Source organism: Bufo bufo, chromosome 5, assembly GCF_905171765.1.
Source record: "Bufo bufo chromosome 5, aBufBuf1.1, whole genome shotgun sequence".
NCBI lineage: Eukaryota > Metazoa > Chordata > Amphibia > Anura > Bufonidae > Bufo > Bufo bufo.
This window is the reverse complement of record NC_053393.1, coordinates 51,116,508-51,129,802: the sequence shown is the minus strand read 5'-3', so window position 1 is coordinate 51,129,802 and position 13,295 is coordinate 51,116,508. Positions and strand designations below refer to the sequence as shown.

The following is a 13,295-nucleotide window of genomic DNA, read 5'->3' as shown; positions in this document are numbered from 1 at the left end:
CAATAGCACTTCTGAAACCAGCAGTCAGATCTGAAGTGAATGGGCGCTGGGCACAACAAGGCCATGCTCTGGAGACGAGAGCAGGTGCCAGAGGTGAGACCCTCACCTATTTCCCCATTTGTGGCATATCCTGTGGACATGCCATAAATGTCTCAGCTGGGAACACACAAGTGAATCCAAGAAGTAATGTGCCCACTTACCTTTCCATCAGTTATATATTTGCAGTTGATTTTCAAAAACTTCTCAGTGAAGGCTTCTTCTTCTTCCGATGTGGAAGATACTACCCTAGAGGAGCGGATGGAAGGATAGGCTGGGGAGGATGTCGACTCCTTGTGGCGACTGTTATCATGGTCCTAAAGTAAAAGTCCAAACATTATGGCCAAACCACTGCACTTAAAAGGGAAACTAAACACTGCAGGCAGACATTATCTTCCGGATAGGTCATCAGTATCCGATTGGGACCCCCGCCGATCGTTGTTTGAGAAGGTACGGGCGCTCACAGTAGCACCGTTGCCCTCTCTCTACTTCCCAAGTACAGCGGCATCCACTTGATGGTGACTGTGACATCACATGGCCTAGGGGAAGTTGCAAGAAGGCCGTGGCGTCAAACAGCTGATCAGCGATGGTCCCGGTGTTGGACCCCCACCGATCAGATACTGATGACCTATTCAGAGGATAGGTCATCAGTAAATATCTCGGAAAACCCTTTTAAATGACCAGCATCAGCGTCATCTCCGATCCCGGACACTGCCGGTGGGTGCCTGCTGTGTTATACAAAAAGAAGGGAGGACAGCACACCTATTTTGATAGGTAGTGGGTGCACGTCTCCAGGGAAAGTGGTAAACTTCCCCACACTAATCAGATGATCCACATATACAGAAAAAAAAAAACGATGGAAACAGCACGTCCTGTTGGAATTTATTCCAGATTTGCAATAAATTCCAACAAAAGGACATGCTGTCTCCAGCCTTATTTTTCTGCTGTGTCATAAAGTCGGAAGCCACCATGTGTGGAGTGAGCTCACTCCATACCTCCCCTTAAGGGCCCATTTACACGGCTGTATGACTGCCGCGCCCATGTTGCGGACCACAAACAGCAGGTCCACAAAACACGGGCACTGGACACGTGAACTCTATGCTGTGGTGCTCTGACTTGAATGGGTCCATTATCTGCAAAATACGGCAAAAGGTATAGACATGCCCTACCTTGCGGTGTGGAAGCAGAGACCCGGAAGTCCATGAAAGGGCTTCTGATCCGTGCCTCCACACCACAAAAGATAGGACACGTCCCATATCACAGCATGGAGTTAACACATCTGCTGCCCGTGTTTTGCGGACCCGCTGTTTGTGGTCCCCAACATGAGGATGGTGGCCACACGGTCACGTGACTGGGCCCTTAATCTCATGATGTAAGGGTACGTCATGGTGGGTTAAGGAGATAAAAAGCCAGAACAGGAAGTAGAATACAAAGAATATTCACATATAAGCTGTTAATATGGGGGAGGGGAATGATGGAAGGGTCCATTTAAAGAAACACTAAAATCGAAGAAAAATTTGCCCCCACTGTTTATTGGCTTTTATCCATCTTCCTGAAACAAACAAATAGAAATCCTAGAGAAGACACTACGGAGTTAATTTCCTGCTGATCTCTGCCATTTTCAGCTGAACGGCTGGCGAGGGAGGGGCTTATCCAAGGGGGCTGGGCTTAACAATCCCTGCATCCTACTGAAGAGAGAAAGCGGAGGTGAGGCTTACAGCCAGACACAGAGCGGAGGGGCGCGCAGAGTCCTTATAGAATGCATTGGTTTTAATTGGAATTGAAGACAAAAGAAAAGAGGAGATGAAGGGAGGGAGAGGATCATTCTTTATAGAATTTTGTGAATATTCTAGGCTTCGTCTGCTTTTAAATCAGGAACCAGCAACACACAAACCTCCCAGGATTCGGCAAAGTTAAAATTAAGCTGTCAATTTATAAAAGGTGCCACTGACTCAAAAGTCAAACGACAGAAGAAAAAAAAAATTAAATAAAAACATACAAATCTATACTTACTGCACTTTTCTCAAACTCAACTTCCGATGAGGTCGGAGACAATGGACTTATGGGGCTTAGAGATGGCGAGCTTTCCACACTGGAAATGTAGTCCGGATCCGGCACATATAGAAGCTTTAAAAAAAATGAAAATAAAAATAAATAATAATAAAGATGGAACGGTCATTTTCTTTTTAAACATCTTTTCGAAGACTTATTGTCGAGTTCTCCCAAGGATAACGGTATCCTTACGTGGCTAGCGCGAAATGGAGAATATGAGGTTGATGTGCTCATTCCCCCATATGGCTTTTCAGATATATCTGTTCTACACATCATTACGTTACCGACCCAGCCAGGTTCCTGACACCTGATCACCCTCATCATGGGTGATCTTCTGTATTAGGCCCCATGCACATCACTAGAATCCGTTTTGCGGTCCGCAGCTCATCACATTATATTTTTTTGCGGACCCATTGGCTTTAATGGGTCTGTGTTCCGCATTTTGCCGACAAGTATAGGACTGTTCCTTCTTTTTGCGGAACTGACATTAGGATGGGGAAAGCAAGAGGATAATCTGTGTGCTTTCCGCATTGGTATGTCCGTTATGTAAAAAGATGGAAAATGTCCTATACTATACATGGACTCACTGAAAACAATGGGTCCACAAAAAAACCGCGGCCGGCACACAACGCATATGCGTTTTGTGGATCCACAATCTGCGGACAACAAAACAAATGTGGTTGTGTGCATGGGGCCCTAGACAGGTCGTCACTAGTAATGAGCAAACTTCAATTTTGTAAGTTCGAGTTTGGGCATGTGCTGAATTGCGTTATGGATTCCGTTACCACAGACCATGACGGAATGACTTTAGAGGCATTCCATCATAATAGAAGTCTATCGCCAGCAAAATGGATCGGTCTGGTTTCCGTTATGCAGGACCCCTACAGAAAACTGATTTTATTTTTAACATTTTCTGTCCCTTTTTATTATGTTCATGAATAACCCTTTCAACCTCCTCACAGACACATTAAAATTGGAAAACCCCTCCTGAAAAGAGGGGAGGGCTGCTTTATCTGCCCACATCTTGGGATTGATAGAAGTTACAGATCTGGGCCTTGGCATGCCAAACAATACCAGAATCAAAAATCACAGCATTATCTCCACTACATCAGAAGATATAGCTGTTAGAAATTGGGTTGGCATGAATGCAGTTGAAAGTAAAAACAGGTTTCATTGCTTTCACACTTGACTTGATCTTTAAATGCTATATCTCCCAATGTAGTGGAGATAATGCTGGAATGCCAGCTTTTAAACAAGGCCAGGCCTATATGTCTAGCTTCTACCAATCCCACGATATGAGCAGCTAAAGCAGCCCCCTCACCATGCAGCCGAGCTCTGCTCAGGCTGAACTGTTAGGCCCCTTTCACACGGGCGAGTTTTCCGCGCGGGTGCAATGCGTGAGGTGAACGCATTGCAACCGCACTGAATCAGGACCCATTCATTTCTATGGGGCTGTGCACATGAGCGGTGATTTTCACGCATCACTTGTGCGTTGCGTGAAAATCGCAGCATGCTTCTCTTCTTCACAGAAGTTCAGGTTTGGGTTAGTTGTAGTGTAGATTGTATTATTTCCCCTTATAACATGGTTATAAGGGAAAATAATAGCATTCTGAATACAGAATACATAGTACAATAGGGCTGGAGGGGTTAAAAAAAAAAAAATAATTTAACTCCCCTTAATCCACTTGTTCGCGCAGCCGTCATCTCTTCTCTCTTGTTCTGTGAGGAATAGGACCTTTGATGACGTCACTGCATTCATCCCATGGTCCGTCACATGATCCATCACCATAGTGATGGATCATGTGATGGACCATGTGATGAGCGTAGTGTCGTCATCAAAGGTCCTATTCCTCACAGAACAAGAGAGAAGAGATGCCGGCTGCGCGAACAAGTGGATTAAGGGGAGTTAAATTATTATTTTTTTTTTAACCCCTCCAGCCCTATTGTACTATGTATTCTGTATTCAGAATGCTATTATTTTCCCTTATTACCATGTTATAAGGGGAAATAATACAATCTACACTACAACTAACCCAAACCTGAACTTCTGTGAAGAAGTTCGGGTCTGGGTACCACAGTCAGTTTTTTATCACGCGCGTGCAAAACACATTGCACCCGCGCGATAAAAATTGAACATCAGAACGCATGCAATTGCGTACCTATTCGTGTGGATTTGCCGCAATGCACCGGGACGCATCCGGACACTCTCGTCTGCAAGAGGCCTTGGGCTATTCACAAGTTACCCACCGCCATGGTACACATTGACTGGGGTACTGGGGCTAAGGCTGTGGAGGTGGGCATCATGCCAGAGCTAGCAGCAGAGGTTTTGCTTGGAAATGACTTGGGGTGCTTAACGTCTCAATTTGTACAGCCGACTACAGCAGGAGCACTCCCAGTCTCAACCAGACAACAGGCACACGCTATGGGTACCTCACACTCCTCGGATGACCAGGTAGGCACTGATAATGCTGCCGTAAATTCTAGTCCTAACATGTATTGGGGCACTCCCACAGACTTTGGGCAAGCACAGAGGGAGGATAGCACGTTAAGTGGGTACAGGAGGGAGGCGGATAATCCCCAGGGAGACATAGGACATGAGAAGTTCCAGTGGGAGAAAGGTTTACTATATCGGTTAACAGAGGGGGCAGGGGGAGGAGCCCGTCAGGTAATAAAGAAGCAGTTAGTGGTACCCCGCAAATATAGGGCAGAGCTATTACGGATTAGCCATGACATACCGTTAGCAGGACATTTAGGGATCAAGAAAACCCGGGATAGGTTGACCCAAGTGTATTTTTTTTCCGTGTCCGTTCCGTTTGCGGAACCATTTAAATGGGTCCGCAAAAAAAAAACAAAAAAAACTGAAGTTACTCCGTGTGCATTCTATTTCCGTTCCACAAAAAAATAGGATAGTACGGACAAGGAAAGTACTGTTGTATTAGGGGCCAGCTGTTCCATTCCGCAAAATACTGAATGCACACGGATGTCATCCGTTTTTAGTTTTTTTGGCGGATCCGTTTTTTGCGGACTGCAAAATACATACGGTCGTGTGCATGAGCCCTTAGGGTGCTGGCACACAGTGCAGTTCTTACATGCATTCAGGATGTAGTTTTTTATTGTAGCAAGCTAAAATTATTTAAAGAATTTCCACTATGCAGAACACCAGGGGTTAATAAGACTGCTTAACTGGCTAAATTGCATCCTGAACACGGTAGAATTGCACTGTGTGCCAGTACCCTTAAAAGGGCTATCCGGGATTCTATATCGATGGCCTATCCTCTGGAAAGGTTATAAATATCAGCTCTGCGAAGGTCTGACACCTAGGACCCCCGCCGATCAGCTCCACTGCCTCTTCCTTGGCTATGTAACATCACTGTAAATCAGTCACATGGCCCAGTTGTGGCTCAGCCGCTATCCAATGTATGGCGCTGTGCTTGGAAAGCTGCCGGGTGTCAGGTGCACTCGCCAGAGTGAAACAAACAGATGATCGGCAGGGGGTGACGGGACTCTGTCCCCCGACAATCTAATGAGCATCTATCCTGAGGATAGGTCATCTTTATCAATTCCTGGATTACCCCTTTAAGTCAGTTTCTCAAAGTTGTTAGGTCGGTTTCACAGTTTCATTTTGCAGCTGTAATGTTTAGTGGTAAACGCACTTTTACAGCTGATAAAGGAGCACAATATAAAAGATTACAATAACTATTTCCAGGTAGAAAATAAAACACACTTGTATATAAAAAAAAAATAGAGGATACCTGTCCAGCTACGACTGCTCTGGAAAACAGCTTATTTAGCTGAACCAGCTCGTTTGGTGTCGTATCAAACTTCAGAGAGATGCTATTTAAGGAATCCCTGGACTCAACCTGAAAGAAGATCAAAATAAGGCACAAGTCAGCATCTTTTCATCAATCATCAGGTAGAAGCAATGCATATGAAAGGCAAACTACAACCCCCCCCCCCCCCCCCCCCAACTCCATAAGGCCCTATTACATGAGCAGAATATTGTTAAAGGAGTCGTCTCACTTGATCATGTAGACAAAGTTAACACAAGGCACTTTCTAATATATTTTAACTGTCCATATTGCCTCCTTTGCTGGTTTGATTCATTTTTTCCATCACATTATAAGTTGCTCTTTTCCAGGGGTTACGACCAGCCTGCAATCCAGCAGCGGCGGTCGTGCCTGCGTACTGTAGGAAAAACCGCTGTCCCCACAATAACCGCTGTCCCCACAAGGAGCGTTCCCACAATATCAGCCACCAGAGAGGCCGGCGCTTTTTCCTATAGGGTGCAAGCACGGCCACCACTGCTGGATTGCAGGGTGGTCATAACCATGGAAACGAGCAGTGTATAATGCGATCCATCCAGTAAAGGAGGCAATACGGACAATCACAGTACATTAGTAAGTGGCTTGTATTAACGTCCTCTACATGATAAATGCCATTTGCTGAAGTGAGAGAAAACCCCTTCAAGATGATCAGTAACGAGCGTTTGTATCAACACTCGTTAGCGATCATCTGGCAGTGTAAGGCCGAGTTCACACGAACAATACGGATTGTGTCCGGATGCGTTCAGTGAAACTCGCACCATTTTGCAAGCAAGTTCAGTCAGTTGTGTCTGCATTTGCGTTCAGTGGTTCAGTTTTTCCCGTGCGGGTGCAATCAGTTTTGATGCATTTTTCACGTGCGTGAAAAAACAAACTGAAGGTTTACAAAAAAAACATCTCCTAGTAACCATCAGTGAAAAACACATTGCATCCGGATGCAATGCATTTTTCACTGAAGCCACATTCACTTCTATGGGGCCAGGGCTGCGTGAAAAACGCGAACTATGGCCTCATGCACATGACCGTTGTTTTGGTCCGCATCCGAGCCGCAGTTTTTGCGGCTCGGATGCGGACCCATTCACTTCAATGGGGCCACAAAAGATGCCTGTCCTATATAACCTGTCCTATTCTTGTCGGTTTTGCTGACAAGAATAGGCAGTTATATCAATGGCTGCCCGTGCCCTTCCACAAATTGCGGAACGCACACGGATGCCATCCGTGTTTTGCGGATCCGCAATTTGCGGACCGCAAAACACACCACGGTCGTGTGCATGAGGCCTATAGAACATGCTGCGATTCTCACGCAACGCAGAACTGATGTGTGAAAAAAAGCGCTCATGTACACAGACGCATAGAAATGACTGGGTAGGGATTCAGTGCGGGTGCAATGCGTTCACGTCACGCATCGCACCTGCACGGAAAACTTGCTTGTGTGAAAGGGGCCTAATACTGCCGCCAATTACCCATTCACTGGGTAATCAGGATCATTTACCAAGTTAAAAAAAAAATCCTAGTGTGCCGGCGGCAGATCAATGAGACAGGACAGGGATGAGCGATGCATTAGCGATCGCTGCCTGTAATAGCAGTGGTCTCCTCCTCTAGCAAGCAGGCGATTGACAGAAGGGAACGCTTCCCTCCCAACAATCGTCTGCCCTATCTGTCTGTGTAATAGGACCCTTAACGAGACCCCCCCAGGCTGTCATGTTAAAATTGCCTGCCCCCTGCCCGCACTCAGAGAACTGGTCCTGAATGGGATGAAAAAAAGGGAACCCCCATCCCTTTTGTTAATACTCTATAGAAGAAGTCTCAGTCACAGCAAGGTGCCAGGATCAGCGAAACGGTTATGCTCATCCCTCGTCTATAAGAAGTCTTAGGCTAGCTTCAGACGAACAAGTTCAATGCGAGAAATGCTGTGTGTGGCAACGTGATTTCCCGTTCTGACCTTCGCTTCTCATTATAATGCTGTGTGTCCCTGCTAGACCCGTATCTACTGAATTACACTGACAGCATTATGTCAGAACAGTTCAGTGGATTTCAGGTCAGGCAGGGACAAATGGCGCGTTTCTTGCATTGAACTCGCTTGTCTTTAAAGAAGCACTCCCACAAAAAGTTGTATTCTCTGACTTGTTAGAAAGGTCCATGATGTAAACTGCAGTGAATGTAATCTTCTCACCAGTGACTGTATTGGTGAGTTATAACCTCCCTTCTTATCCTCAGCCGTGTCATGTGACCAGCAATCAAACTTTCCATATAACACAGCACATACTTTTGGAGATGGCTTATCACCTAGGAAACCAAAAAGAACAGGCAAAAATATTCACTTTGCCCGACCCAGGTGATGTCAGGGGAGAGTGGGGAGCTACTATACATATTAGGTTGGGGAGGGGGGGGTGTCCATATTTCTACCAGGTCTTCTGATAAGAAAGTTTCGGGTATTAGCTTTCTCCACAGTAAAACTCAGATGTGAAAAAATGTGACGGTCTTTGCTCCATCCTGTCATCTACAGTTTTATTTCATGAAACAAAGACTGATGAAGGCAATGCACTAGGAAATGATCGCTGAGCAAATCACTGGCCACAGTGGTGACCTTCCCCAGCCACGACTGCGTCAACAGGGACCAGGAAGCACTGGAGGGGTGCAATGGGGGGGGGGGGGGGGGGGGGAATCAGAAAGGAGAGTAAAACTTTAACTGTTTTACATAAAAAAAATTTTTTTAAAAAATTAAGTTTACAGACTGCACTTTTAATAAACGTTTTTTTATAGCACTGTTTTCAAAAATATTGCAATTCTCACATTGGCCACTAGAGCACGCAGCACAGGCGGATATTTCCGGTTTTCTGTAGCTCACTTGTGCTTTGCTGTGTACACTGGGACAGGGTGACCATCATTAGCTCTGCTGAACGGCTGGCGGCACAAGCTGAGGAAACTACTCTTTTCAGATGAATAAAAGTTTTTTCCGTCAAAGACATTTCTGCAGAGGCCGAGTCTGAACATACCCTTAGTCTAACTTCTATTCATTGCAGGCCACTGGAAAGCAGTTTGTCTCCTCAATATGGCTGATCATTATTTATCTGTATAATAAAAAATACTTAAAACTAAAATAGATTGGGTTTGGGAAGGAATTTTCTTTTTTTAACGCACAATCGGGGAGTTTTCCTAGTCTCTTGGCAGAAACAGGAACGCTCATTGGTGCCTCATACCTATGCAAGTTGAAGAGGACACTATCTGCCAATATACTGTGCCCCTACAATACAATACTTTTTTCTAGGGATGTCCCGATACCATTTTTGTAAGACCGAGTACGAGTACCGATACTTTTATTTAAGTACTCACCGATACCAATTATGGTGTCGTAATGTTTTTACAGCAAATTCAAATTTAATTTAGTCATAGGGGAGATTTATCAAACCTTGTACAAAGAAATAGCAGCGCAGTTGCTGATGGCAATGAAAAAATCTAAAGCTGGAATTTGGTTGCTATGGACAACTGCTTTACTTTTCCTTTGTACAAGGGTTAATAAATTAATAAATGGGCATATAACAGTGATCCCCAACCAGTGTGCCTCCAGCTGTTGCAAAACTACAACTCCCAGCATGCCCGGACAGCTTTTGGCTGTGCAGGCATGCTGGGAGGTGTAGTTTTGCAACAGCTCGAGGCACACTGGTTGGGGATCACTATTATATGTCCATTCCCCCCCCCCCACCTTTTTTCTTATTCACTGTTTGTCTATTGTAACGTGAAATGGAGAGAAATTAACTGAATTTCTCCTCCATTTCCTGCACCGCACCCACCTGGCCTTCTGCAATCCTTCCTATGCAGATGCACCAGAGTACTGGGAAGAAGTGGCTTTAACTTCCTCCCAGTGCCAGTGTTCCGGCAAAATGGATCCGGCATTGCGGTCAGATCGCAAAAAAAAAAAAGTGAAAAAAAAAATTAATGCCAGCTCCGTTTTTCCAGGTGACACCAGAAAGGCGGATCCGGCATTTCAATGCATTTGTAAGACGGATCAGGATGCGTTTTGACGGATCCAGCAGGCAGTTCCGGCGCCAGCATAATGAAGGCGACTGAGTAGTCACAGACTGTAGGAGTGCTCCCAGTCTGGTAGATCCTTGGTGACAACCACAGCAGCCATCACCACAGCAGTCACAGGGGTTGTCACCCACTTTCCCTGAAGTTCTCAATGCCAGATCCTCCCACCTCTCCTCTGGATGGCTTCGCTTATGAGAGGCGGCCATATTGGCTGTCACCCAGCTTTCTCAGAATCAGATTGCGGCTGGCAGACATAAGAATGGACGGCAGTACCTGGGCTCCGGCAGCTCCTGCCATCTCTCCACCTGCGGCCCAGCTTCTTGCAGTCCCCTGAAGATAATATCCAGAACCTCAGCCAGAGGCGGCCTCCTCCTGCCGCTGCCGAGCCAGCACGTCCCCAGGTCTGTGCGTAGTTGACATGAAACCGCATGGAACTTGAAACACCGCCGCAAAGAAGTCCCGCCCACACACCGAGCAGCGCCACCGCCGCCCGGAAGAAGATGGGACAAGCCGCCACCACCGCTGATCTGGGCCATGAGGCATCGGCCGTGGTATCGGCGACATTCGCATGAGTACAAGTACTCGTGCAAATGTCCGGTATCGGCCCCGATACCGATACTGCTATCAGTATCGGGACGTCCCTACTTTTTTCTTAATATACAAATTAGGCCTTTGGTGTTTTTCTTAATATGTACATTGGGCCTTTGGTGCAATAAGGGAATCCCCATTGCTCCTGCTGCACCCAAGCTCCACTCCTTTCTGTGACCAGCTCCTCCCTGGCTGCGTTGCCAACGCCCGGCCCTGTCAGTCACATGCAGATTGGATGCAGAGCCAAAACACGGCCCTGTGCATGAGCCCTAAGCCTGGATTCACAAACAGTGCTTTGGAGTGTTATTTCTTGCCCAAGCCAAGCATGCACATCGTTCTGCTGACCCTCATCTTGTGTGCATGCCCAGCTTTAGCCAACCAATAGGTGGTGCACATTTTGACAGAAGTGACTGGCCACAAATGTATCATCCAGCCAGAGTCCCTGTGATAAATCAGCCATATCTTTAGACTTACTGATCCCGCCGTCACACCGTCTAACTCTCAGAAGAGATTAGTAAATCTGCCCCTCTGTATGTGACAGAGCTGAACGGCTCCCAGCTGTGCTAATCAGGATCAAGACCAAACTTGGTGCACAAGGTCACACGTTCCCCCAGCACAAGAAAAAGAACACAAACATGACATGAATCAATGCGTGCGATGAGGGACGCGGTTTTGTTGTGCCAACATCAGTCACCTGTAACACCCAGGTACTAAGGCATGAATGGAGAAAGGGACATTTCATTACAGGACGGTGCAAGAGAAATAACCGAGATTCATACAAAACAGGAAAGTGGCAGAAAGTACAACCACAGAACATTACACCGTAAGGCCTCTTGCACACGAACGTTGTGCATCCGTTCCATGCGGTGGCGGATCATGATCCGTCCGCACCACAAAAAAAATAAAAATAAAACAAGTTCTATTTTTTTGCGGGGCGGAGGCACAGACTGAAACACCACGGAAGCACTACGGAGTGCTTCCGATCCGTGCTTCCATTCCGCATCTCTGCGATTGCGGACCCATTCAAGTGAATGAGTCCGCATCCCGGAGTGCACACGGGCCAGTGCCAGTGTATTGCGGATCCGCCGTATGCGGGCTGCAATACGGCCATGGGCACACAACGCTTGTGTGCAAGAGGCCTAATTCAACATAATCAGTGCAAATTCTCCTGTGGTGCTGATTGTGGATCCACAACGTGTCCTCTCAGGCCTCGTTCCCATTTCTGTGTCAGTTTGACATCCATGGAAATTTGTTCAATGTTTCATCCCTGATGATGTCCGTGAATGATCCATGTGTGGTCCGTGTGTCTGTTTTTTACCCTCCGTGTGTCATCTGTATTCCACGGACACTGCTCATCTGAAAATTAATTTGCAGAGCATCTCCTACCAGTGGCCAGTGAAAAATGGTTATCCGTGTTGTGTCAGTGTTTTTTTTCACGCATCCATAGACTTCAATGGGCGTATCTGGTCCACATCACGGACCAAAGCAGTGCATGCTCCTGTAATGCATGCTCCATGCACATTAACCGGAGGACCGGGCCCATTTTCATTTTTGCCTCACACATTCCAATAGCCTTCACTTTTTTTTTTTTTTTCCGTTCACATAGCCATATGGGGGCTTATTTTTTTGAGGGATAAGTTGTATTTTTTAATAGACACCATTTAATTTACTATGAATTGTATTGGAAAAACGGGAAAAAAACTAAAATAAAAAAATTCAGACAAGGTTTTATGGGTTTTGATATTATAGCATTCTGTGGCTCAATGGAATTACGGGGGATACCAAATTTTAATATATTTTTAATTTTTTTTTGCTTTACTACTTTTTGGGGTGTGTACAACTTTTTGATCACTGTTATTTATTTTTTATTTTTTGGGCAAGATGACCAAAAAAAAATGGAAAATCATGTGTTCCTAATAATATTTCTTTAATGGGGGTGGGGGGGCCCAATAAAGTGTACACCGCACAGGAATTATTTTTATATTTTAATAGTACAGGCATTTTTGGATGCTGGGATACCCGTTATATATTCATAAATTCTTTATTTACTTTTAAATATAAACTTGGGGAAGGGGGAGGTTTGAATTTTTAAACTTTTTTGTTTTGATTTGTTTTTTTAGACAATAACTTTTAGCCCTCTTAGGGGGCTAAAACCTGGGCTCTTTTGATCACTTGTCCCATATACTAATAGGGAATTATTATGGCCTATGGAAGTTTGACGTTCTGCCTGCTGAGCTGTGACTTGTGTACAGCTTTGCAGGCAGTTTACCCCCACAAGCCTGCAAATCTTCAGAAGGCCCCAGGTTGTCATGGTAACAAATCAGAGCCCTGTGATTTTACTGCAGGGGTCAAAAGGCAGAGAGCCCCCCCCTCGAGATGCCTCGATCGATACTCACTGCGTCATTGCCAATCCCGGTCATTACGGCCGGGTGCCTGCTATATTATACAACCGGCACCCGCCATGTATGGAGTGGGCTCAGTACGGCAGCCTGCTCCATACAATCCCTCAGCCACTATGATGTACAGGTATGTCATGTCATGGTGGCTGAAGGTGTTAAAATCAAGCACACATCCATGACAAACCGTAAATGTGAATGAGGACTTGGACCGTTCCACGGCCGTGTGCATTCGGCCTGTGGTATCCCGGCCTGGATTCCTGCTGACAGCAGGAGCGCACGGCGTCATTGGTTGCTATGACGCCGTGCGCTTCATGCCAACGCTGCTGTACAGTAATACACTCGTATAGATCATACGAGTGTATTACTGTAG

The 13,295-nt window shown here is 45.9% G+C and overlaps 1 protein-coding gene across 4 annotated transcripts in view; it reads right to left on the bottom strand.

Annotated features, from left to right (window-relative positions):
• Positions 1 to 13,295, bottom strand: part of OXR1 (oxidation resistance 1) — a 118,144-nt gene that overhangs the window by 62,808 nt on the left and 42,041 nt on the right. For all 4 annotated transcript variants that reach the window (XM_040433466.1, XM_040433468.1, XM_040433467.1 and 1 more), the window contains exons 3-5: positions 5,841 to 5,948; positions 2,050 to 2,163; positions 201 to 353 (exon numbers count right to left, since the gene is read on the bottom strand). In XM_040433466.1, the coding sequence (XP_040289400.1) occupies positions 201 to 353; positions 2,050 to 2,163; positions 5,841 to 5,948 (375 nt within the window). The remainder of the gene's footprint in view (positions 1 to 200; positions 354 to 2,049; positions 2,164 to 5,840; positions 5,949 to 13,295) is intronic.